Here is a 27,313-nt window from a genome sequence, read left to right on the forward strand (position 1 = left end):
CCTGATCTTTGGACTGGGTAAGAGTGGTCTGCTTAATTCAGACACTCTGTTCATCACCACCCCCTTTTCTGTATCGTTTTTGGCCACTATAGGTGTGGCAGGGTATACTCAGACATGAGTCCCTTTCTCACTGCTCCATCAGGATTCAAGCAAGCCGGGCCGAAGAGGCTGAAATGCCAGAAACCGGTCCCCGGTAGCTTGTCTCCTTTCTGGTGAAGAATTGGCTTGGTAGTTTGGTCTGCCCTGTTCCCATGATGCACTGGGCCAGGGACAGACTAATTTGCATATAGCCAGGTTCTGAGCTGGGATGGGGCAGTGAGATAAATAACGGTGATGGATCAAGCCCTGATCTTTGGACTGGGTAAGAGTGGTCTGCTTAATTCAGACACTCTGTTCATCACCACCCCCTTTTCTGTATCGTTTTTGGCCACTATAGGTGTGGCAGGGTATACTCAGACATGAGTCCCTTTCTCACTGCTCCATCAGGATTCAAGCAAGCCGGGCCGAAGAGGCTGAAATGCCAGAAACCGGTCCCCGGTAGCTTGTCTCCTTTCTGGTGAAGAATTGGCTTGGTAGTTTGGTCTGCCCTGTTCCCATGATGCACTGGGCCAGGGACAGACTAATTTGCATATAGCCAGGTTCTGAGCTGGGATGGGGCAGTGAGATAAATAACGGTGATGGATCAAGCCCTGATCTTTGGACTGGGTAAGAGTGGTCTGCTTAATTCAGACACTCTGTTCATCACCACCCCCTTTTCTGTATCGTTTTTGGCCACTATAGGTGTGGCAGGGTATACTCAGACATGAGTCCCTTTCTCACTGCTCCATCAGGATTCAAGCAAGCCGGGCCGAAGAGGCTGAAATGCCAGAAACCGGTCCCCGGTAGCTTGTCTCCTTTCTGGTGAAGAATTGGCTTGGTAGTTTGGTCTGCCCTGTTCCCATGATGCACTGGGCCAGGGACAGACTAATTTGCATATAGCCAGGTTCTGAGCTGGGATGGGGCAGTGAGATAAATAACGGTGATGGATCAAGCCCTGATCTTTGGACTGGGTAAGAGTGGTCTGCTTAATTCAGACACTCTGTTCATCACCACCCCCTTTTCTGTATCGTTTTTGGCCACTATAGGTGTGGCAGGGTATACTCAGACATGAGTCCCTTTCTCACTGCTCCATCAGGATTCAAGCAAGCCGGGCCGAAGAGGCTGAAATGCCAGAAACCGGTCCCCGGTAGCTTGTCTCCTTTCTGGTGAAGAATTGGCTTGGTAGTTTGGTCTGCCCTGTTCCCATGATGCACTGGGCCAGGGACAGACTAATTTGCATATAGCCAGGTTCTGAGCTGGGATGGGGCAGTGAGATAAATAACGGTGATGGATCAAGCCCTGATCTTTGGACTGGGTAAGAGTGGTCTGCTTAATTCAGACACTCTGTTCATCACCACCCCCTTTTCTGTATGGAAGCGACCAGACCTCATGAAGAAAACCACTACCTAAAGGTGCATAACGACCTATTGGTATATATTTCATACAATTTGAAAACTTATATAAAGCAAAAGGCAGCGTTATTAAACCGTGGATAAGGCACGTTGCCAAAGCAGCCAACCTTTTGGATTTATACTGGAAATGTTAAAGGAAGAATTATGGAGTAGGGCCTGTAAATCTTTAATGGACAACCGAGTAAAATTACTCCAACCATCATATTCCTCTAACTCCGGGATAGTAGGGGTGTTTAATTTTTTAGAAGTAGCCAATCCAAAGCATTTGGTCTGGGAAATTGTTTCATTCACAAACAACATATGATTTGGGATGAGATATGCACGGTGCAAAGCCTCAGTGCCTTGTACCTGCCAGGTTCGTGAACCCCAAACTGATGTAGATCCTGGATATCTTTACACTGTGTTAAGTTAGCATGGGCTCATTACTGGTTTAAACGCCATTTTTCCTTTTTTGCAACTTCTGCACACGACACTTAGTTGTTGCTTTAGCTTTCAGCCTACCTGCGTCAAGATCTATGCCTGCTTCAAGCAGGCGCAGGGTTTTGATGCAGCTTTGTCCTATCTGATTGTAAATGCGGCAGACCGTGGGTGGCAGAGCAGCGGTGCACGTTAACTGGTGCATCTCTGGGGATGTGCTAGTTAATATAAATCTGCCCCTTTCCATACATACTGAGCATGTCATGAATGATGTAATATGTGACATCATCAGCAGTGGATTACGGGTAATAGTATCTCTAGTTTACTCCCCTATAGCTGTCTTTCTTTTAACATAACTGTCTGTTTCCTTCCCTTATACTTACTGTTTTTGGTTCGCTTCCGGTTCGCGTACCGGCGAGCGAACTGGGAAGCGAACTGAGAGAAATAGAGGTTGGCACAGTTCCAAATATTGTACCAATTTTTTAATACCGGGGAGGTAGTTCTGAAAAGAACTTTTTTTTTATTGTTTTTGTTGTTTTATATTTTTTTTATTATTTTTCTGAACATTTTTTTACTTTTTTTGAATTTTTCTGAACAGTTTTATATTTTTTTTGTTTTTTTTTTGGAGGGGGCAACGAAAACGATTCATTGTAAAGGGCTCAACAGGAGCAACAAAAAAAAAAAAGAATTTATTGTTTGGGGCGTTTCGGACAAACATGAGCATGATTGTCAATAGCTCTGTTGATCAGAGTGATGCTCCTTTCTCCGTAGCAAATGAATCCACTGCAATGTACGCAGACTTGTTTTACTTCACGAAATCTCGTTTGTATATTTGGCACCATCTCCCTGCCCTCTGGTCCCGTTACTTCCGGTACAACAGATCTTCTGGCCATAATAGGGAGATTATCTAGGTCGTTACGAAACTGTGCAGCACTGTAGTTGTTAGGATGCCACCTAGTCATATGGCGATGCATTGTGTAGTTTCCGAAACTGTATTTTTTGTCGGTCCCTCTGGACAGTCTATCTTGAAAGATAAGGCAAGTTACGTATCTTGCATTTACTTTTTTCTGACCTTTGGGAATTTTAAAAAATTGCCAAATGAAGTTTTCTTTCCGGTGAGACGTCCTGGGCTCCTCAGGCAAAAAGTGCCTCTCTTCGTGCTCTTCGTCCTGTTCCTCTTCTTCCTCTTCTTGCTGAATTATAACTTCAGCAGGTGGTCCACTCTTCCTTGGATGTGGTGGAGGTGGTGGGGAAGCACCAGCTGAAGCTACTAAAGAAGCCATTGCTCACTGGTAACAAAGGGTCTTTCTCTCACAATGATGAAAGTCAGAGTGAGGAAAGAAGGAGGGATTTTCATCATTTGGGAAAAACAATAGTTCTCAACCAATGAAAAGTGTTCATTTTAGATTATATGACCTAGTCTTACATCATTAGGAAACCAAAAGTGAAATGAACCAATGAAAAGTGTTATTACCAAGTCACATGACCTGCTGTGTTTACGTTACGCGCTTTGCAGGGCCTCCCAGTTTGCTTCCAGAAACCTGCGCTTTGCGCCTCGCTTCGCGTACCAGTTCGCTAACGTAGCACGTCATATGACGTATCACGCGACAACGCGAAACGTCATGTGGACGGGAGGCGTCACGATGTTGTTTTCTAACGTGGCAGTTGCGGTAAAGAAACGTTTACCGGCTCGCGGTCTATTTCGCGGCATCAAGGTCAGCTAACGGGAAGTTTCCCGATTCGCGAAGCGGGAACGAAGAAAAAAAAATATTAAAATTTCTTTTTATTAATAAACATATAAAATATATTTTTGGATTTAAAGAAGAATACATTTTACAGCTACAGATATTAGCTGTTAAAAAACCAATGAAATTCACTGAAAAAACCATAGGTTATAGACCATATATAGTTAGGAATTAGCATTTACAAAACCTTGAAAATTCACTGAAAAAACCATAGGTTATAGACCATATATAGTTAGAAATTAGCATTTAGAAAACCTTATTTTACTCACACAAAACCATTGAAATTCCATATATAGTTAGTTGCACTAACTATATATCGCGCACCCGCAATCCACTGCTGATGATGTCACATATTACATCATTCATGACATGGTCAGTGACATCACTGATGACATCACTGATGACAACATCCAGTGATTATGTGTTTCTGTAAAGTTTAAATATGTTTTACATATTGAAGAATGAGTGGATGTATAAGTGTCTGAATGAAGGTTTTAGTAGGTGCGTGATTGACTGTATGAGTGAGTGATTAAATGCGTCTTACTAAATGCACGGGTTAGTGACTAAACTGTCTGAAAGTGTGCATCAGTATGTCTGTTGTTGTGCAAGCTGCTGCATGTGTTGATCAGTAGCTATATAAGTAGCTATATGGGTTATTGATTGGTTGCACAAGTATTTGTATGGGAGACTGAGTGTGTGTATGGCTGGCTGGGAGGTGTGTGACTCTGTGCAGATCAATGTGTACTTGTATCAGTGATTCTATAAGAGAGTAAGTATGTGTTAGTATATGTTTGAAAATGTAAGGTACTCTATGTTTAACTGTGTAGATTAGAAAATGGAAGTGTGATTGATTCTTTACAGGACTGACTAGGTGTGTGAGTAACTCCATGGATGAGTGGCAGAGTGTGAGTGTCTGTATAGGTGTATGAGTGCATATGATAGTGTTGTAAAGATGAGTGATTGTATGTATGAATGATTGTATGGGTGAATGAGTGAATGTGTGTGTAGACGTAGGAATCAGTGAGTGCGTATGTAGTAACTAGTATTGGTGTGTCAATGGTTTCAAAAATGATACTCTGTATTTAACACTGGGTGTAACAGAGGTTATATTAAAGTGTGAGGAGATGCATTGTATTGTCACATTAATGATATCATCATTGATGTGACCATTGATGTCAAATGAGATATCATCAGTGATGTCATTTGAGATGTCATCAGTGATGTCATCAGTGATGTCACTGGCCATGTCATGAATGATGTAATATGTGACATCATCAGCAGTGGATTGCGGGTGCGCGATATATAGTTAGTGCAACTAACTATATATGGAATTTCAATGGTTTTGTGTGAGTAAAATAAGGTTTTCTAAATGCTAATTCCTAACTATATATGGTCTATAACCTATGGTTTTTTCAGTGAATATATATATATATATATATATATACATATTATATATATATATATATATATATATATGTATGTATGTTTATATATATATATATATATATATATATATATATATAAACATATACATACAAATTCAGATTTAAACATTTTAAGCAAGTCACAAGGTGTATTGTCTTATTTCCTGTGTTAACTTCTGGCACATTCAACAGCTGTGATGTTGGGGGCGGCAGGACAAACCGGGCTGGGGCATCGGTCCCATCTGGCCCTCTCTAGAGACGCCAGTGAGAGCCTCCACACGCTCTCCTCACCACAGCCAGATTATATTTTTCAAGAGTGCTCCAAGGCCGTTCTACCTTATATGATATTATCTTCTTTTCTATCAATAAACTTACTTTGAACTGAAAAAAAGAGTGCTCCAAGGCCACCTTTCTAAGAGAAAAGCACCGGCCATTTGTGTTGTTTGCGGGTTCTGGAAGGACCTGGAGGTGGTACTTTAATATTACCATATATAAAACTCCTGTGTATTAATTTTAAACACACCAACTCTGCCTCTATTTACTTTAAAAGACTCATAGAAAGAACTTAGGCAGCATTCTAAAACAGACCATTCTTTTGTTATTATCTTTTATTTGCTGTTTTTAGTTAATATCTCCAAGGCTATTAAAAAAGACTGGGTTGCAACAATTTCCTTGATTTTATCTGCCTTAGGATAAACATACTGGCAGACCCACAAAATACTGGTCAGGTGGCAACCCTACACACATGCACCTGACAGAGTAACTGTAGATTTAAAGGCACACAACCTCCATTCTTAAGTCCTAAGCTTGCATGCAGGACAGTTGAATTTCTATAAAGTACTTGTTTGATTCTGGGATTCAAACTGTGGTTTTGCCTACTTGGCAATTTTATTCTGTCACACTTGGGTGATTTAGGTTTACTCTAGGTGACAGCTACTTTCTTTCGATTTACTTTTCCCTTTTCCTATTGGAAATTCGGTGACTCTTGATTATTTTGAATTTTATTGTATTTGGTGATAATGCTGTTGATGTACACATCCAATATAGAATTAAGGTCTAAACAATGGATATTGTAATTGTTTACAGCCCTGAAGAAGTCTATTGTCAAAGACTGACAGGACGAAACACGTGTTGGCTGTGTTTGAGAATTACATTTACGTTGGATGAAGGAATAAAGAGAAGAAAATTTGAAGAAACTGACTTTACTATTGTGGACTTTGATGTAACATTTTGAGTGCTTGGTGGAAATATTGGTAGACTTTAGAAGCAAGTGTCCCCTCACCAAGGGTTTTATCACTTCAGCCCCTCCTTGGAGTAGTGAAGGCTGCTCAAAATACAGCTCTTTTATGGATAGTAAGTCCCGGGCCACCAAAAGTGGGGATCAGATAAGCATCGAACCTCCTGAGTGCAGCAAAGGCAGCATTAACATGGGCTAACCAGGGGATTCTGAGTGCACCATCCAGGGACAAGCAGTCCGACAGGATCTGTCTATCATGCTTTATCATGTTCATATTTAACTTGCCTGCTTGAAGACCTGCCTATGGGCTGCCACAAGTCTTCTATCTCTAGGGACTTGGTTCAGGGCAGTCTTCAACTGCCAGAGGCCCTTGGAGCTGGCACTATCCAAACATTTTGGATCTCCCCCAGGGATGGGTTTGCAGGTACTGACAGTATTTCCTTAACTTTACCAGCGATACCCTCATATGCTTGCAAGACATCCTTATTGGTGGCATCTACGTCTAAACAGATGGATAGCTCTTGAGCCGCATTAGAAAAAATGAGGCTCTAATCTGGGCCTTATCCACTTATTTTAATTTCTTACCATGGTCAACAAGGAAGAGCCCTCTAGGAACCCCTGCCCGTGATCGAGTGGGGTCCATAAAACCCTCAAGCTCTACGAACAAAGGATTGTGATCACTAAATTGGCTGTGAAGAATGTTAAAGTTGGTAATACACAAATATAGGGGTGCAGAAACTAAAATAAAATCAATAATAAAAGTGCAGCCCCTCCCTTTAAAGGTTGGAACAATAATAGGGTTAAAAGAGTTAACCAACTTGTCCAAAGCAAACACAAGATTATGGGATTCTAGAATTGCACCAAGCTCCATACCTTCCTTAGAATGAGTAAAATGAAGCTCATCTGAGACCATACACCTGGGCTTTGAAACATCACTCATTAAAGGGCAGTCACATACATAAATGGCAATTAAAACCCCCAACAACATTATCAGCTCCCGTCCCACTCCCATCCTGTGTTCCAACTGAGAGTTCAAGGACAGACTTAAACTTTGAATGCTGGATATCCCATCAGACCCAGGCATTGTATAAAGTTCACCAATAGGAAAAGGGATGAGTCCAGTACGGATAACATTAGCCCCTGCAACATCGTCATGTCCCATGATAGGTCGACAACATGCCCGCTCAACTTCACTGCCACAAAGATGATCAAACTCCTGCTTACCCTACTTGCCACAGAGGGCACTGCTGGTGCGAGATATGTCTTGTAGCCTTCCAAAAGAAAAAGACATTCTTCACCTCCCACATTTCCTGCAAACAAATAATCTCGAAGGATTTAACAAATTACACCCAATTTGGGTTGGTGAACTAGGCTGAAAGCCCACAATGTCCTGATACAGTACCTTTAAGCCCTTTAGGTTTGCGGCTGGAGTGACCATAGATGGCATGGCGGACATGGGGGGTGGAGAGGAGGACTTGATGGGCTTGGAGGGTACTTATAATAGAGTATCACACCGGGAAGAGAGGAAGATAGGCCAGTGACACCCAGTCTATCACACTTCTCAAGGCTACTCAAGGGGACAAATCGGTTGGAAAGGTTAAACATCAGAGGCTGCCTAATACACTGATGGGTGCTACCACAATGGTCCTGTGTTTGCCAGCCTTGGTGCCCATAAGAGCGACAGACCTTCTCTGGTTTGTTAAAAAAAAAAAAAACAAGGGGAGGGCTATGATGCCATGTGGGTCAAGAGGCCTAGAGGAGGATAAAACAGCCAGAACATGGGCCACAATCGAGGTTTTTAAAGTTTACCACCACACAGTCCCCCTGCCCGAATTTTACGATCAGAACCCACCCAACTAACTCTGCGAAACATGATGATTGAATCAGCAATCCTGACCCCTACATGGCCGTGTAGGTGGAGCCAGTGCAACACTTTATTTTTTAAGTCCTGGAGGAGTTCAGGTGCAGGGTTTGATCGGGGTAGGACGTTCCCCAAGACCACAACATAGGGGGAAACCTCAGGTGTCAAATTGAGAAAATTCGATAAATGAGATGCAGCTATGGTTCTATTGCAGCTCTCCAATGTTCGTGCGACTCCGGATGGGAAGGCCATGGGGAAGTCCTGAGGACCCCTCTTAAGCCTGGTGGAACAAACTGCATTCCCAGATACATGAGTAGAGGTGGTACTGCCCACTGCAGCATGAGCCGTAGAAACAACTGGTTCCAGGGGACTAGACTACCTAGTCTGCGTGTCCCTACCTTCACTGAGATGAGCCAGAATTTCGGCCACTTTGGTCTCAATGAGTTTTAGCCTAGACATGATTGGTTCAAGTTTGGTGTTTAAGACCGCTTTGAGCTCAGAGATTAGATTCTTACTAAATAGATCTTCCACTCCAGGTCGAGGTAAATTGGAGTCAAAGGGTGCTGCGTGGAGCCCAGGGGTCACCGGCTCTAGATGCGCCCCTGCTGTTTCCTTCGTTTAAATCTTGGACTGATGGGACTAGGAGAGGTTGATTCAGAGGCTGAAGCCCATGTCGACCCCCCAATTGACAACACTCTGGCTTCTAGAAACCCCCCTGACCCCGCTCTGACTCACTACCCATGCCCCAGTCCCTAATGACATATACCTCTATCACCCTTGTAGGGATCTCTGAGGGCGAGGGATGACGGGGTGGCGAATAAGGCGGGCTGCCCCTAGATAACGATAGCCTCCTTTCCCCTGAGTTTCCTCTGACTCCACTGATACTACCTGCGTTAGGAAACCTTCAATGGTCATAACACGCGATGTGGGGATGGCAATGGATCCTTAACCACAGGAGCCTTTCTCTTCCCCATGAGTAGACTGCTGAAACAGCACAGCCCCACCTAATTATGAACCACAAACCCTAACCGGACCCCCCCAGGGACCTCTATGCCAAATAAGCCAAAACAGATCAAACCCTACAGTGATACAATCCCCTTCCCCTATTAGCCCTCATATGCAAGCCAGCCAGTCCACCCTGACCAGGCCCTGTCAGAAGTACAACAGCACTTTGGTGTGGGCACAGACCAAACGATACTGGATACAGCAATACCTGTTAGCTTGTCACTGCCACCCTTGCCACCTACCGGGAGCCAGTCCAGTAGGGCCCTCAATGTATCATCCACACACCAGGAAGAGATATTCAGCCCTTCCAGCCAGACCACAGTTCAACCAGTACCAAGTCATCGGCTTATATGGGGCATGCATGCCATTTATGTTTGGGCAAAAACCCATTACCCTGCCCTGATTGTTTATCTGCCAAGAATATTGAAAATAACTGGGAAGCCAATACACAGCCTCGGCGGAGTCCATTCCCTATCTTTAACTTCTGCGTTAATGATCCTTCTGTATCCACTATGACCTGTGCCCAGTTCTGTCTATGTAGTTCCTGAAGTATTAGCAAAAGATCATTCGGGATTCCAGAGTTAATTAAGGTCTCCCATGATCTGTATCGATCCACCATATTGAATCTGGCACAGACTTCCACAAAGCAACAAATCAATGTCCCCCTTTGCTCTGTGGATTTCCTTGCCAGCGCCCATAAATTAAAACACTGATCTATAGTTGAGTGTCCCTCTTTAAACCTCCTTGCTCCTGTGGAATTATGTTATTAGTTTTGACCTACGCTTAAAACTGTTGCAGCACATTTTTTGAAAATATGTTTTCCCCTACATTTAATAGTCTAATCAAACGATTATTGTATGCCAGTGTTGCATCATATTTTTTTATAGATTGTCCTTATAATTGCCCCCATCCAACTTTCAGGAAAAGGTCCAGAACCTAAAAACCTTTGAAATATCAGGAAGTAGAATTTGGACCACCAGTCTTCTTTTGATTTAAAAATCACTGCAGGGAGGTTGTCAAGGCAAGTATCCCTTATCCAGAGCTGCCCATTCTCTATCGTTCTCAGCGTTAATAATGTTGGAATTCTTTACTCAAAAATAATTTATTAACTGCTATCCGGCTACATTGTTCTAGTACTTGACAAAGAGTTCTATGCCTCACATGTTGAACAAATTAGTTAATTTTTCTGTGAACACATGCCAGGTCTCACCCAGGGCTATTTTAATGTTCATTATGAACCCACCATTGACTTCAGGGAAATCCAAAGAAGTAACTCTCCTTACTACTACTTATTACCTCACCACATGCCATATCCTTGTTCATATTGTCATCAAACAACCTTCCACCACCACTACTGTCTTAGATTTAGTGTCTTCATCACAACAAGCACTCATTCTTTTCACTCTCTCCCTTTCCTCCATCCATTCCGCTCACACAACGGAATCTGTAATTGTAGAGACGGCTATTTCTATTGACACCATGTCCCGATTAATTGAATCGTTAATGCATCATGTCCATCCTTAGCGGTCATGCCAAGACCTCCTAGATCACTTCATTTACATTTGGTTGAATTTAACTCTATCGCTGCAACCAAAATAAAGACCTAGAGAAATAGACACTTGATGATATTGACTACCTCTATATAGTCAAGGTAAGTGCATATAGGTAGGTATATGTTTACTATTCTTAACTCACCATTAATTTACTTCTACGATTTAGTGGTAATTGATATTGAGGGTTCCATATTTTTGTAGGGTGATATTTTGACCATGATATAGTGACCAACCCCACCCACCTCAGCCGTCCTTCGCATACTACCTAGACCAGCTACGCCAACTAAACTGGTAAACGTCTGAGCTCAAGGCAGAGAAAGTTAGTGGGAGTCAAGTTGTAGTTACATGGTGTAAAGAAATGTTCAGAAACTAATTAAGTTGCGTACAAACAGCATCTAATGAGAGCTGTAAATCATCCACATCACCTAAGTTAATTTCCCTGTGGATTAGAAGTTTAAAATCTGAGACAATGGACAAAAAGCTCTTTTGAAAGGCGTCTGCCTGCTAAATCTATTTGACTATAGTCTGGACTGCGATCCCACCTAACAAGCTTGTGCAACTGTTACAGTCTCTTTATTACCAAAACAGAGGAAACTTTCTCCGATTACTGTATAATATGAGAACTCAATTGTGTCTTCCTTTCCACATCAGCATTAAAATCCAATGTTAGCCAGCAGTTCAATTTCCATTCCCCACCCACCAATGAGAACAGGTGTTGTTTCTCGTTTTTTTTTTTAAATAAACATAAACCTTTATTGTTCACCAGCCTCAAACCCAATCCCATCCTGGCAAATTAGGAAGAATGTAGAGATCCACATTTATTGCTGCCTTTACTCACATGTCTGAAGAGACGTCAGTAATTTGGAAAAAAAGTCACTATGCAATATTGCTTACACATTCTAGGAGACCATTCAAGCTGTTACTTTGTTGGCATCATACCCATACTGAGGAAGATCATTGAAAAGATGGCAGGGGCACACATTGAGATACACCTGACTACCACCATCAATGTCTGGGGGATTCCAAATATAATACATGCGCATAAGGCCATGACAATCGTTCCACAAGTCAACATCCACAGGCAGATAAATAGTTTACATCCACATATGATCACGATACTTGTTCCGGGAGTGGTCTTTAACAGACTTAGAAATATTGTGTAAATCCACATAGGGACATGACACTTGCACTACAAGTCAACTCCCACAAGCTTAGAAATATTATTCATCCACAAAGAGATTTGACACCTGTGCCTTTTGTCACCTTCCACAAGTCAGCTTTCCCAGGCTTACAAATATTATACAGCCACATACAGTCATAATACTTATGCCATAAGGCTACTTACACAGCATTCGAAAGATCATGCATTTGGATAGGGTCATGACAATTATTCACAATTCAGTTTCCATGAGTTCATAAATATTAGACCTCCAGATAGGCACAGATGCTTGTTTGCAAGTCCTTTCCCATGAGTGTGGAAATATTATGCAACCAATACCTAACCATCTTAGGAAAATTGGTAAAGTTCCGTGGGAGAGGCCCATATGAAATACATCACTTCCACATATATAGATCTTCCTAACAAAAAGCTACAGTGCGTAAAAACAAGCCTGTTTGACCAGTACCGAGACTCAAAAAATACGGTTGTCCCAGAACCTGTTGCTTCCTCAAGTTCCTAGTTACATGCAGAATAAATTTCAGACCTTGGTTTCCTCTACCAATGGGTGTTCAGATCTATTCCTGGTCAAATAACAGACTCAACATATGCATCCTCAGAGGAGGACCAAAATTGGAAGAATGCTCTGCTAGTTCTAACCAGCAAAGGATGTAAAGTGTTGCAGTAAAGAGCTCTAGGTGTCAGAATGTGCTTCCCAGGCGCCATCATCAAGAGCCAGATCATACGAAAGTCGGTATTCTCAATAAACGACCCAATTTTGTCTATTGCAATTAACAAGGTCCAGCCTGCACTCTCCATATTGTTCTGTCTCAGTACAGCTAATCCATTAATCCAAGCCCCTACAAGGAACCAGTTAAGTGGCGGGGTGGAGGGTTACTACCACCTCCCACTTGGAGGCAGAGGATTAATCTCCCAGTTTAGAAGCAGGATACCAAATGGGTCACAAGTGTCTTTCATGCAAAAAAGGTAATCCAATATAAGGTAATTCACTCCCCGCTCTCTTTTTCTCCGCAAGTGGAATCATCCCCACTGGTATTTGTAAACAGAAGGGTAGCCATTTTGTTTGAGCCTGTGAGACCTGTTTAACATGGGAGACAGCTCGGCCGTCTAAGACCTGGAATTGTGAGATGTGCGTAACCTTTACTTTCCCCATCCTGCCCGTTTCAGAAATTATATGATTGAAAATCTACGTGTCACAAAATAGAACATTAAAGATCGTGAGGAGCGCAAGTCAAGGTAGTGACCATGTAAAACGGTATAGCCTTATTATTCAAATTGCACTTAAAGCCTAGTTTTTTTAGCAAATTTCTTTGAGAAATAGTGCTATAACATGCTCACTTTTGGCTTAATTTTATGACGTTAAATTATGGGAGGTGAGTTCCTCTTGAAATACCCTTGAGGCTATGAAGCTGTCTAACCGACCCATTAAGGTACTGGAATATTTAATAAATACCACTGTTCAGAACTCCCTCCAACGATTATGATTTCTTGTCTAATGTGAGTGAAAATAGTGAAAAGTTATCAATTTTTCCTTCACTGTTTTAAAATCACTTGTTTGGGGCAGGGGCTGACCAAAGCTGAAGCTGTTTGAGTTCCTGCGATGGTCCTGGTTCTCTGGCTGTATGCGTCTCTCTGAAAGGCCCGGTGTGCCAAGGTGGAGAGAGGGACAGAGGAAAACCAAGCAGTGCATTATAGGTGAGGACGGGCCTTAGTGACTGAGTAGGTGGGCGTGCTCAGCTCGCGTGAGCTGGCGGCACACTGGAAACTGCTGCCGACTAAGTGGATATGAAACTTGTGGATGATGGGCTTCTGGGTGTACACGAGTGGTGAGAGACCCCTGCTTGGGGACACTGTTGGCCACCACTGAAAGTGCAGGTGTGTCGAGCACATGATTAGCCGAATACTGCGGTATAACCAAGACCGCGGTGACTCTCAACAGGATGACAGGGGACCATGGTAGCCTGTGACCTTAGCTTGACGAGGATTGGCCATTACCACAGGGGCCTAACATTCACTTCAACCCAATGGAGAATACAAGGAGGAATAATTTGAGGCCGCCCGGACACCAATAACATTGCACATATCATTGGGAGAGTTGATGCAACAACTGGGACCTAATTGGTTGATGTTCTGGCTCACTACGGACGTGAAAGGAGCATGGTAGACAAACACCGAAAGAAAGATTACTTTTTCAAACCAGAAGGTAAGGCAAACAGTAAGGAAAAGGGAGGAAATCTAAAAGAGACAAGTGGAGAGAAGGAACTCATGCCAAGGGGACAAATTCTCCATCAATTCAATAAGGGTGGAAATGGTAGAAAGATCAAAAAATGTTGAGTAAACCATGAGGACTGGGGAGACGAAATTGGAGGGGATAGAGAGCATCAAGTGATAAGGGTCACTGTGAAAGAAACAGAGGAGAACATTAAAGAGACAACTGCTGCTGTGGAGAACGTTCATTAATAGCTGTGTGCTCCTGTTTTCTAATATCAAACATTGGGATAACCTGTGCGTAGGACCCATGATGAGGATCGCAAAGATCACAGCTAAATCCTTACAATGAGAAATGTGCACAGTTCTGGGAGACCTTCTAGAACCGAGAATGGGAGAATCCATCTACTGGTGGTCAATGCCATTAGACTGTCGCTAAGAACAGAAAGAACAATGCTAGAGCTGGTGGCCTCTGTACTCATAATGATGGAGTAAAATCTTCCACCTGCTGTCAGGAGAGGGAAGTGATGCTGGGTGAAGCCCAACTTCTCTTTTTCCAAAACTTTTCCAGGAAATTGATAGGGGCAGAAGTAGGTGCAGAGTGCCATAGTGTATGTCCTTAGTTGGCTTTCGATAAACCTCAGAGTAAATCGATAAAAAACTAAAATACAGAATAAGCGAGTCTGGCGTATATCACATAGGGTTTTGGGCACTGTTCTGGGCTACAAGCCAAACTCCTACTGGCTCGATAGACATCATCTGTAAAGGATGGATCATTTTTCCCTTGGATAATTGATGCTGTTTTTAATCTATATGTTCCCATCCGCTTAGCCTACAGGTTCGCTTGGCCCTCTGTGACATATAAGCTATGAAATGTTATGAATATCCATGATTTTATCTGGCTCAGTGTTATGTGTTTTTATTTACCTTATTTTTTATAAATATGTGATCGGGTTTTTTTCGTGTGCTTTCATGGTCTCTGGCCGAACAAAGCTTATCTTGACTTGAAGCTATTATCCCGAGTATGCTTTATACTACATTCTTCCAAGCAGACCATTTTCTTGCATATAGCGGTGATCTGGGGCTATGATTAATAATATATGATATTTATATGAAGGTCTGCCTTGTTTGCGCTTTTAGTAAAATTATTTCAATCTAAAATTGTTTGGGTGAAAACTGCTGAAAAATGACCACTCCCCACTGTTTACCAATAACTTATTTGCGCAAGGTCATCCCTTCGACCGAGGGCTTTAAGTGGGATTAAAAAAACTAGGGGGACTCTCAAAGGGGCTTGGCCAATGTAATTAAGGGCGTGGCTTAAAAACATGCAAGCTAAAAATCTATGCTTAGCATAGTGTGCCGCCAGGCTTGTATTTTGCTGTTTCTATCATTGAATCCAGATGTATAATACAACAAGTAACATTACACCTACAACTAGTCAGGACTATTGGCTTTGTCAATGGTTGTTAATTGCATAAGATAAGTAAGCAGCAACTATGGCTCATATATAGTTTTGAAAAAGCTTCCACTTAAAGCCCTGGTGACACCAAGACGATGTTGCTGCTCCTGTGTTGCAAAAAGAGAAAGGAAATCCAGAGAGAAAATTACTCTCTTTAAAGGATTTTCCTTACCCTACAACGCCCACTTGGCATGACATCATGCCGTAACTTCTCCACTAGTGAGAAGTGAGCAGTGTGGGCAGCGCACATCCATGTGCCTGCTGTCACTGCAGTCCGGAAAAAAACGGACCGCCTGTGCCAGGGCACAAAACAGAGCCCGATAGAGACCCGTTTCGAGGCCCCCTTTAAAAAACTTCCGGTGCTCAGACCCGGTGAGACCCGGCCCACTTAAAGCCCTGCTTCGACCCTTCTAGAAGGGGCCGAATTCACTCAAATGGCTCAGTTCATTCAGAGGTGTATGACACATCACTTTGAAAGTTCATCAGCTGACACGGACTACACATATTAATGACACATTTCGGCAGGCTTAAAACCTATTCAGCACAGACACCAAAGCCCCCCCCCCCGAGAAGCGGAGCCCGGCTCTATGAAATAAGTAAAAGAAACATAAAACGGAAAGTCTGCGCTAATCAATTTCTCGCCAATAACAGAGAAAGTAGTTCCGACCATCCTGAAGGAACATTAAAGCAGGGTTGGTCTCGGGGTGTTAGCTAGAACCAGCACAGCGCCGGAAGCAGATCAGACAGGGCAGGTTGGTATTTTGCGAGGTCTGTAATTGCTTGGCGCTTCTGAGGCTGACATTTCAGACTGCACGCGCGCGTCTGACTTTGTTCTGGCTCATCAAGAGACATGGAGTTCTTCGTTGTGACACTTCTCTGAGGCTGCTGGGAACGTTACTCTGTCGCGTCCCCTCTGCCTGCACAGCCCCCTCTCCACCAAATCACCTCAGCATTTCAAGCAGCCACGGCCCGTGCAGGTAACAGCGGTGTGGCCGTGTAAGGGGGGATTTCGAGGGACGATGCAGAGGGAAAATTAAATAAATAATTAATTTTCCCTCAGTATCGTCCCTCAAAATACCCCCTTACATGGCCCCACAGCTGTCCCTCAAAATCCCCCTTACATGGCCCCACCGCTGTCCCTCAAAATCCCCCCTTACATGGCCCCACCACTGTTACCTGCACGGACCGCGGCTGATTTCAAGCCTGCGTGGAAGTGTAGCATTCACGGCAGGGGTGGTCTCCGGAAAACTCAACTGGGGAGGGGGCGGGACGGTCGATTAGGGAAATAATAAGAATGGAAAAAAAACTTACCTGTTCTGCCGCCGACGCTGCCATCAGTCTTGTGCTCCTCTTCTCTCCTGATGGTGTCCCAGCAGTCCCTGGGACACAAGCATAGGCTTCCCACTCAATCCCGGCACTGCTCTCAATAGCATGAGAGCCAGCCGCGGCCCATGCAGGTAAGAGCGGTGGGGCCGGGTGGGAGGGGATTTCGATAGACGACCATGAAGGAAAATTAAATAAATAATGCATTTTCCCTTGTCATCCTCTGTCGAAATCCCCCCACGCCGCTCTTACCTGCACTGGCCGTGGCTGATGAGAGCATCGCCAGGATTGGTCTGAGCGGCTCGGTTTGCAGCTCCGACAGTGCCTGGGAGCTATTTCACCAACCAGGCTGTGCAACACAGCTGGGTTGGAGAAACCTAAGTGCGCATGACTGTTTGGCTGGCCTAAGACCGCCGGTAAAACCCTCAAGCGCACTTACAGTGATGCTCTGCTCTTCCTCCTCTGCTATCATCATGGCACCTCCCCTCGCTGCCCACACTTGGATGACTGTAGCAGGGAAAGATAAATAAAATGATAATACATTTGTTTTATTATCATTTCATTTTTCCCGTTTTTTCAGCAGGCCATTGCGGGGGAGCTGTCGCTGATTTACGGTACCAGTGCTGGATGGGTGCAGGTGGTGGGCGCAGGCACTCGTTAAATCATCGGTGTTATCTTGATACTTTTATTGTTGCCTGAAAACTACTGGATATACAAGGAGCTCTGATTCAAAAATGGCCCCTAGTAACAATACCGGGCCCCACCCTTCCAGCCTCCCCGGAAAACGCCCAATGCCCGGTACGGCCAGTCCGGCCATGTAGATTGGGCTCTCCGGAACCTCGTTGGGCACCAATTCCGTACAGACTACAGCTACATTCCTGCTGTCTATTTTCACTTAAATATTCTCTCGTCCTCACATGTACATTATATCAACTTTGATCTGAGAAGGTCGAATCCATGCCATATTTCCAGGTTTACCACTGACTGTGCTAAAGGGTCAAGTTAGGTTTGCCGTATGTAAATCTGGCATGGGCCCGATTTTTGTAAACCAATGCTAGCTACTCTTAGAATATCGGTTTGTTTTCAGTCATTCTTAATTTACCATTCCTTCTTGTTCTCCCAGACCAACATACTCTTGTGTGATTTGCAATCTGTACCAGATTAGTGACCCCAAACAATTAGGTAAAGCAAACCCTTTTATGAAAGCTAGACATCAAAACTTAATTCCTTTTCTCCTTCCCTTATCTACTACATTCCTTTCACCCAGTAAAGCCGATGGTTACCAGTGCTGGACACTGGAACTTAATTGTCAACACCGGCACTTATAACAGTCTGCCACACTGTAGCGCTGTTTGTTTGATTCAGAAATGAACACAATAACATTTGTAAATTAATTCAATATACATTAAACATGACTAATATGTTCTGCTGAACTGAAGCCATTCTTGTAGCTTTGGGGGCCTGGAATAGTCTGAATTGTCACACTTGCAGGAGTGAGATGGTTAGAAGTTGTGTTGGTAGTGTGATTAGCAGCACTGACAGGGGTGACGGGTGGTGCAAACTGTAGGGCTTCTGACAAGGGCCCTGACACTTTTTTTGTGTGCAAAGTAAGCACTGCCTTCTCTCTTTGATATTTTCCGCTTACCACTATCTACTTGCGTTATCGTCTTCTTAGAATCCTTTTTTCCATTGTATCATGCTTTTCATGATAACATGAATGTATACACTTTTCTGTCTACTTACTGGCTCTAGTTTCCTTCTCTTCCTCTGGTGACCCTCTTATTATGTTTGATCATCCGCATTATTTAAACCAGAGGCATACAATTTAGGTCCTGGATCCTGGCCAGATTTTACCCGCTGACTATGTAAATGAGTTTAATGAAAATTTATTTTATGTGAATATCCTAAAAATCTGGCATAGATCCGACCTTCCTGGAAGTACATTGGTTTACCCCAAATTCTAAACTTTCTTACTTAACTCGTTCAGACCCCTCTTCCTTAATTTTGAGGTCCATCTTTCTACTCCTCGGAATCTCTACAGGAATCTTCATTTTCTTTCCAGTTTACATTCTTCTATTTCCCTTCTCCACCTCTTCCTCGTTCTCGAATGAGCTCTAAAGGCTGAGCTGCCATTGTCAGAAGCTGGAGACCCAGAGTCAAGGCCCAGCCTGAACCCTCGAGCCGGTACTATGGCTGGCTGCAAACTGCTTACACTCCCTCGGCCTGAAGTGGGGAAATGTAATTGTGTGATTGATATAGGTCAACTCCCACTGGATGTATGCTAGCTTGTATCGTTTTCCGGCACCCTCTATATCCATACTGCGCTTCTCAGCTATCTTTACTCCATACACATAGGAAAACATACATCCTTTTTGTCGCCCTTCACCAGATGTCCCTCTTTTTTCTAATTCTTCCCCTTTGTCCTCATGCCTCTTTGATTTACCCTTTTTCTACTCATATTTCCCATTGCCACTTTATTTCCCTTATCTTCCTCGTTTTGATTTCCCCCCCACTTCCTCAATCAACTCAGTACCATGCATTTTTCATAGCCTACTCAATCTTTGTTATATTTGTTATATTTGTCTATAAAGGTTCATTCTCCACATCAGGTCCCTTTAGCTTTTAACTTATCTGTTCCTCTTTTTTCCACTGTCCCCATCTCCATCTTGTATTTTCCACTTCCTCTTTCATGGACTTGTATTCCCAATCTTTCCTCCTCATTCTATCTTCATTAGGTCTATCGATTCTCTGACCGCCTTTCCCTTATCTTCTGCTTGCCATTTTCTTCATTTCACTTCCCTCCTCTTCACACTCTTTCTTCTCAGGTTCCATTGCCCTATCTTGTACTGACTTCTTATTTCACCTTTAACCCCATCCATCCCCTTCTCTTAAATAAATACTCCCCAACCTGTTCATTCTTCAACTCATCCTGAAAGTAGTTTTCAAAAATAAGAACAGAAAAGAAATATGAGATGGATCTAAATATTAACTTACAGTAGTGTCACCCTTCGATAACGACAAGCAATTGTATGTTTCAATAACATAAGGGACGTGTGACTCATTTCATCAATTAATGTCCATATATTAACAATCCCAAATTCCATCCAGTTTTTCAAATGCTCTTGTTTTTGTCAAATCTCCACATTGGTATACTATCCGAAGAGAACAGAAGGGTGTGCGACAATTGATATATTCACATTGTCTCCCGCCTTCGCATCAGCCCCAACCTTAAGCACGCTAACTCTTCAGTCACAGACCATTCTTCCACATACCAAATCCATTTATCATCTGTAAGCCCTCAGCCTGTTTCCAGTGTATCCTCCAACAAGCCAGAAGAGGCCCGACTGCTGTAAATTTACATCTATTTTTCAAAAAGTCCTTATGCCTCGTGTGCGATAATATGCGCTAATATCATATACATTTTTTAAGTCTCTCGCCTGGCCTCCAGCCACAGTAAATTTCAAGTCTCTTTAGTTCGCCTTCCCATCTCCCACTACCACCCACCCCTCTTTGGACCTTCTCAGGTCTATCTCCTACCTTCAGCGAGTTTGTCGTGCTTCTCCAAGAAGCTGAACCAGTCTTTGCATGTGGTGATCTCGTCGCTCTTCTCGCTTGGTATGTCCTCCTTGCACGCCGACTTCAGCTGGTCGAGGTCTTCGTTGGTTATGTTTTCAGCCAACTCTAGCAGCAACGCGCTGTACTCGGCCATCTTTGCCTGCAAATCAAGAGACAGCAAGGCTATTGTTATGAGTAGACAGCAATGGCAAGCATCTAAGACATTTGCACAAGATGGACGGTTAGCCATAACGCCAGCATGGGGTTAGGATAATCAGATTACCAAACATTTTGAAAGAATCTTTTCTCGGCTGGTTCTTGGAATGGTGACGAAAGCTGGAAAGGGTCAAGAGTGCAATTTGTGGGTATAATTACTAGGGCTATAGTGGGTGCATTATGCCTAAAGACATTAAGGGCCATATGTATCAACACATTTCCCCATAGACACAACATGGGCAAACCCTTTGATACATCTGGCCCTTAGATTCTTGTTGTGTGGTTCTCTCCAGTTCCCCACATTCGTCCATGGGTAGCACAGGCCTGCATACACCCGGAAACACTCGCTTGGATAGTATGGCATTGTACATTGCAATGTTTTTAAAGGACACAGCAAACAATTTTTCATTGCACAAAAAAGTTATGAAATACAAGATTGGATTCAATTTAAGAAATAGAATTATTAGAAGTCTTAACCCTCGTATACCCGCCCCCGCATCCGCCGCACCTGCAGCGGTGGCCACTCCTTCTTTTACAACGCGGCCCAGACCTGGAACGTCCACCCCCTCCAGCTCAGTACAGCCCCCTTGCTGGCAGACTTCAGAAAGAGACCCAAGACCTGGCTCTTCGACAGAGACACCACTCCCAGATCCCCATAGGGGTGACAGTGTGTGCTTTACAAATGCTGATTGATTGATTGATTGATTGTTAGGGCTACTACAGCGTATTCCCTGAAACATCTGGTTGAAGGGAAACAATTGGCAAAAAGTGGGTAGTTGGGAAACCTCACAATTCATGAAGGCTTATAGGAGAGCAAGCAAAGCAATGGCTGAGCATGGCTTAACGCCTTAACCGCGGCGGTTTTTACGCCGCGCTGCGGGCGCTCTAAAGAGTGGGCGGGGCTCCGTCGGCCCCCGGCTGTGGGTCTCAATTAAAGGACGAGCCACAGGTGAGCCAGGCCAGTGCCATCTCTCCCCTCCTTTATGCAGCTTCGTAAAAGAATAATAAACAAGAAGCATCCTGCAAATCGACGGAGAGCTGCCAAAACACATTGTAAGCATGAATATAGTAAAACATGTGTGTATTTCTCCTCCCACTGAAATTGTATTTTGTTTTACATTTCATTGACTGTGTGATATACATGCTGGTCCTTCAATAGATAGGCACAGAATTTGGATAGTTAGGGCCAAGCTACACCCCTGGCTCGGCTCTGCCTATGAATTTGGTGTCTTGGTCACCACAATGAAGAAGCGTAAAGTCCCCCCAACATCATTTTAGCTGTAGTTTCACTTTATGCACCCCTTCTATGCTGCCTAATGTCCCATCATACTTGGATGGTGCATCAGGATACATTGAATTATGCTTCCTGCTGCCATGCATCGCTGCTCCCACCCTGAGCGGCAGCGGCAGAGGACACAGTGGTCAACTGTCAGCAGCTGCATCATTTCCTTTTCCTGGTTACTGAAAATACCCCCCTGGGATTCCAGCATTGGAGGAATGTCAGGTATACAAGCCATTGAAACCAAGGGTAAGCAGCTGCCAAGTGGGACAACTGCACCAATGTGAGGCAGGAGGGAACGTCACCAGGGCCGGACTGGGAACCAAAACCGGCCCCGGCAAAGTGATCGGCCGGCCCTCCCGGGGGGAGGTAAGGGGTGTGACTGAGCTCTCTGCCAGGGCCGGTTTTCGGCCGATTTTGTTACAGGGCCGATTTTGCAGCTATGCTGCATAAACAGCCCTGTAACAAAAACAGCCCCCAGGGGCCCAAAACCGGCCCCCACCCTTGCGGCGCACCGGGGGATTGCCCAGTGCCCGCAACGGCCAGCCCGGCCCTTAACGTCACCATTGGGCCCCTTTTTTGCTCTCTTTTTTGGATTTCACTTGGGCTGTGCTTGTGAAATCTCTTGTATTTAAATAAAAAATCTTAAAAGCGCCTCAGAGCCCGCCCATTACATACCTTAGCCTACCATTGGCTGCCTCCCACATGGCTCCTATGTCACTTTACTTAACATTGGCCAGCTCCCATGTGGCTCTCACGCCACTCTTGTTTCCTTTCTTTCTATTAGCCAGCACCTCCTCCTTCCCTCCGTCTTCTTCCTCGGCTCAGAGTCTGCTTTGTCCTGCCATGGAGCCTGGACCAAGTACAGCTTCCGGTGGCTAGTCGTCCTCTAGTGGCCGCAGGCACTCTTTTGTTACTTTTCAACTTTGCACTTATTGTCCTTTGCAGTCTTCTCTTAACACCACACACAGTTTTCAATCATTTTCTTTCCTACCTCAACATCGCTGTTGTTTTACCCATCTCCCACCCCTATCGATGCGTTTCCCACCCTCTTCACCAGTCTTGCTTCACCCCTCCAAACCCATTTGCTATTTTTATTATTTTTTACATGTTGTTTACATGTTGAAGGTTACCTCATCCCACAGCATTATTCTGCCGGGGAATATACTGTTCAATAGCACTCGCTAGCACGCCACGCCGTGCACTCACCGAAAGACTCAAACACTGTCACTCAATCTTTGGCACACATGCTCACAACTTGCAGCCACAGGCAGGCACTTCCAAACACACATAATCGCAGTCAGACTTCCAGCAATCTCGTTCTCTTACAGACACTCTGTCTCGTGCACAATCCTACCCAGATTCCATCGGCCCACACTGACACACTCAAATCATAATCACTCACTCACTCAGTGCTTTAAATGGGTCGGTACTCACCGGTACTGAGTACCGGCACTTCTCTGTAGCCAGGGAGAGTACCGGTACCCTGATCCACGGCAGGCTCAGGTTAGGTTTCTGATACAGTGCAGGGCAGAAGGCGCTTTCCTTCCGAGCAGCTTGTAATTAACTCGGCTGAAGTATCCTTTTGCAACGTTGCTGGTGAAGATTCCAGCATTTGAATGTCCCTAAACGGCAGGGGGGTGAAAGGGCTTGTGTCACACTGTGTTTAACAGGACAGGGTCTCTAGACAGACCCTGTACTGTCAATCAGGTGCGCAGCGACCATTCCGGTGAAAATGCCATCACGACTTTCATTTTGTGTTATGAGTTAATCTGTGTTTTTTTACATAAACATATTTCTCATGTGTTTTAATATGTGCTGTAACTGGTACAGAAGTTTCTATGTATGATGATACTGTGCCCTTAGCCCCGCCCCCTTTCCCGCCCACTTGCCACACCCCTATTCTAATGAGTACCTGCACTTATTTTTCTTCATTTAAAGCACTGCACGCACTCACACACACAACATGCTCACAGTGCTCTTCAAACACATACACTTCTACACACCCAATCATCAGCTCGCACGGCTATGTAACATGTTAAAAAAACATTGACAAACCGATAGATTTTGCAGAGGAAGAACCTATTGCCTTTGCCAATGATTTTTTTCGAACTTAGCCAGCATCGTAGTTTGCAGACTTGTATTTTTTTTTAAAATGAGGAGTTGCAAGGAGTAGAACACTTCAACTTTGCACATCCCAAAGGATTTGACGACATCCATATTTTGATACTTAAATCAGACTTTGAGAACACTGCTCGGTTATTTACCTGATATGGTGAAGTGCTGGGGAACCTTCCATATATCAACCTCACTTAGAATGCTGGTTCAGATTTGGCAGTGAGAGGAAGGCTGGGCTGCCTAAGGGTAACCTGTTTTTTTTGGCTTTTGCAAAGCAGAACTGGTCAAGGCACCTCAGTTAGAAGGCACAACTACTAATGAACAGTGAATAAACTAGGTTTAACATTGCAGTGAAGGAGGACGGAGTGCTGAAACTTTTCAAACACTCACCCCCGGTCACAGTCTCTGGGTTGAATCCATCATCATTCTTTAGCTCACTTTACCACCCGAATTCAGACCCAGTCATATGCAAATCAGTCTTGACCCTGTTCCTCATGGGAACAGTCCATCCCGAATTGCCAAGCCGGGTCCTCCCTGGACCGGAAACAAGAATCCTTGAACCAGTTTCTGGGTAACACCCCTCATCAGCCAGGCCAGCTTAAATTCAGTGGCAAAGTAAGCAAGGGGCCCACGTCTGAGCATAACCTGGCAACTTAGGGCGAACAAAGCACACACGAGGAGATGATGGATGGAGTGCTGAAACTTTTCAGACACTCACCCCCGGTGACAGATCTGGGTTGAATCCATCATCGTTTTTTAGCTCACTTTGCCACCGCAATTCAGATCCAGTCATATGCAAATCAGTCTTGACCCTGTGCCTTATGGGAACAGTCCAGCCTGAACTGCCAAGCCAGGTCCTCCCTGCACCAGAAACAAGCTTCCTGGGACCGGTTTCGAGGTAACGCCCTCATGAGCAAGGCTAGCTTGAATCCAGTGGCAAAGCGAGCAAGGAACCCACGTCTGGGCATAGCCTGCCAACTTAGGGCAAACAAAGCAAACACAAGGAGATGATGGACGGAGCGCCGAAACTAATCAGACACTCACCCCCAGTCAAATGTTAAATGTCAGCATAAAATATTAATTGCACCGGTTCTAAGTTATCTTTCAGGACTTATTCAAAATATATAAAAGCTACACATTGCTTCACAAACACTACAAAAAAACAATAACAAAAAATAACCAAGCAGCAGCGTTAACGAGGTTATTAGGTAGTTGCATAGCATTATTGTATCCCTAATCGCTTCTTTTACTAACTTTTGTTTTGGTTTGAATGATTTTAAACGAAAACTTTACAATAACTTAGTTAAAATGTTAATGATATTTGTTCGTAACATGAAACCAAGACAATTGGAATCAGTGCCATGTAGTTGTATACAAATGTAATTCACTATCATATTACTCAATCAAACTAAATTAAAATATCAAATAAACCGTAAAGGAAGTAAGTTGCACGACTGCATCAGGGTTAGTTAAACGTTGGGGAAATGGATTTTCAATTATCTCTCTGGAGCATTTTTCCCATGAAACCTCCTTCCGTTGCGACATCTGGTGTTTCATTTTTCACTGAGACTGGTGCAAGCATTTCAACATTTTGCCTGCTGGAGAAACTGACCATGCTCGAAACAAAACAAAACAAGCATTTACAATGCAACGGTTCCGCCTTTGACAAAGTTAGAGCTATTGGCATTGTAAATGACAAATTGTTTATTTATGTGTTGGTTTTGAAAACAGATAAATAAATGGCTTTGTCATTTACAATGTCAATAGCTCTAACTTTGTCAAATGCGAAACCGTTGCATAGGTTTTGGCTTGGCATTTGTTTGTAAGATATGTAGTAGAGCAGCGTGGTTGCTGTGCAGCATGTTGAAAAGTTATAATAAACAAGAATGGCCACATTCCTAGAGGAGCAAAAGAGATCAACCGACGGAGAAGGGAGAGCAGGTCAGAGAAGAGACGGTGAGGGGGACACAGAAAGGCAGGTACGGGACAGTGAGAGAGCAAGTGCGACAGTCAGCCAAACAGAAAGAGAGGCAACGGGATAGATGTAGAGAAAGGAGATTCTCGCAGTCACGTGGAGTGAGAAAGAGATAGATAGTCAAGAGGTAAAGAAGAAGCAAGGGGGATAAAGAAAGACACACAGAGAAAGTAGAATGGAGGAGAAAAAGAAAGCACCACCGAGATAGAGCACCATTCATCTGTGAGGTGAAAGAGAGTGGGAAGAACTGAGAGAGACAAAGAAAGTGCAGCAACAGAGGTACAGAAAAAGAAGAGAGACCAAGAGAGTGCCACTGAGATAGAGGTAACAGGTAAATCCAACCTAGAAATCTCTCCCGAATGTAATCCTGTCAGCAAGATGTAATTTAGAGTGGAAATAGTGAGGTGCCACTACCCCGAAAATTGATGGAGGTGGTCGGTAAGGGGATTTCTATGAGAAATATTTTCTTCATTAAGAAACAGAAATAATATGCACGTGTACGTTTTGTATTTTATATTTGTTATGCAGAACTTGTTCCACATGTGAATCTGAGACGTATACAGGCTCGCTGGAACAAGCCAGAGAGGTGTGAACCCACAGGACGAAAAGTATTTTTTTCCCCTCTGTAATTTTGTGAGAATTGAGCCATGAGTAATGAGACCACCAGTTATGGCGACCCCCATCTCAACGAACCCCCCTCCCCCCACCCCACCCTAGAGCCACCGCAGTTTTTACCTTGGATCGGTAGCATCTTCATTCACCCACTCGGGTGGGGGTGAGATGAAAAAGTGAGAAGTACTGCAACTAAAGTTCTTCCTGGCAATCACTGTGCTGTATTTGTAAAATGAAATAAAGAGCGCAAGGAAACGCAGGGAAGCTGCTCGGCTATTACAGGCCGTAACTCAAAGGCGCCGATTGCTTCTCAGCCTCGTTTTTCACGAGCCATAATTCATTCTCCCCCGCCATCATAATGAAGGGGGAAAAGTGTTTATTTTTGTGTCCGATGCTTTCTGGCCATGAATCAGTGTCATATTAATGTGCAACAGACTAGGGTGGAAGTGCGCTTTTATGGTCATGAGCTGCGAATGGCGGCATTACCTCTAAGTGCCGGCCGTGGCAGAGGTCACCCTCCGATCCGGGGGCACGAGGACGGAAATGACATTATTTGCTGATACCCTACCCCCCAATCCCAGCCCAGATTATGTGGTAAAGCTGGATTTGCCGATAAACAACATTCAACAGACCTAGCACATCTGAGCTGGCATTCCCAG

General features: G+C 44.0%; 1 protein-coding gene across 2 annotated transcripts in view; it reads right to left on the bottom strand.

The window, feature by feature from the left end:
- PEA15 (proliferation and apoptosis adaptor protein 15) overlaps positions 1-27,313 on the bottom strand; it is a 372,825-nt gene that overhangs the window by 74,687 nt on the left and 270,825 nt on the right. For both annotated transcript variants that reach the window (XR_013603786.1, XM_078670533.1), the window contains exon 3: positions 20,437-20,614. Coding sequence is in view for 1 of the 2 variants with exons in the window: in XM_078670533.1 (XP_078526659.1) it covers positions 20,437-20,608 (172 nt within the window). In the remaining variant the exon portion in view is untranslated. The remainder of the gene's footprint in view (positions 1-20,436; positions 20,615-27,313) is intronic.

Source organism: Lissotriton helveticus, chromosome 12 (assembly GCF_964261635.1).
Source record: "Lissotriton helveticus chromosome 12, aLisHel1.1, whole genome shotgun sequence".
NCBI lineage: Eukaryota > Metazoa > Chordata > Amphibia > Caudata > Salamandridae > Lissotriton > Lissotriton helveticus.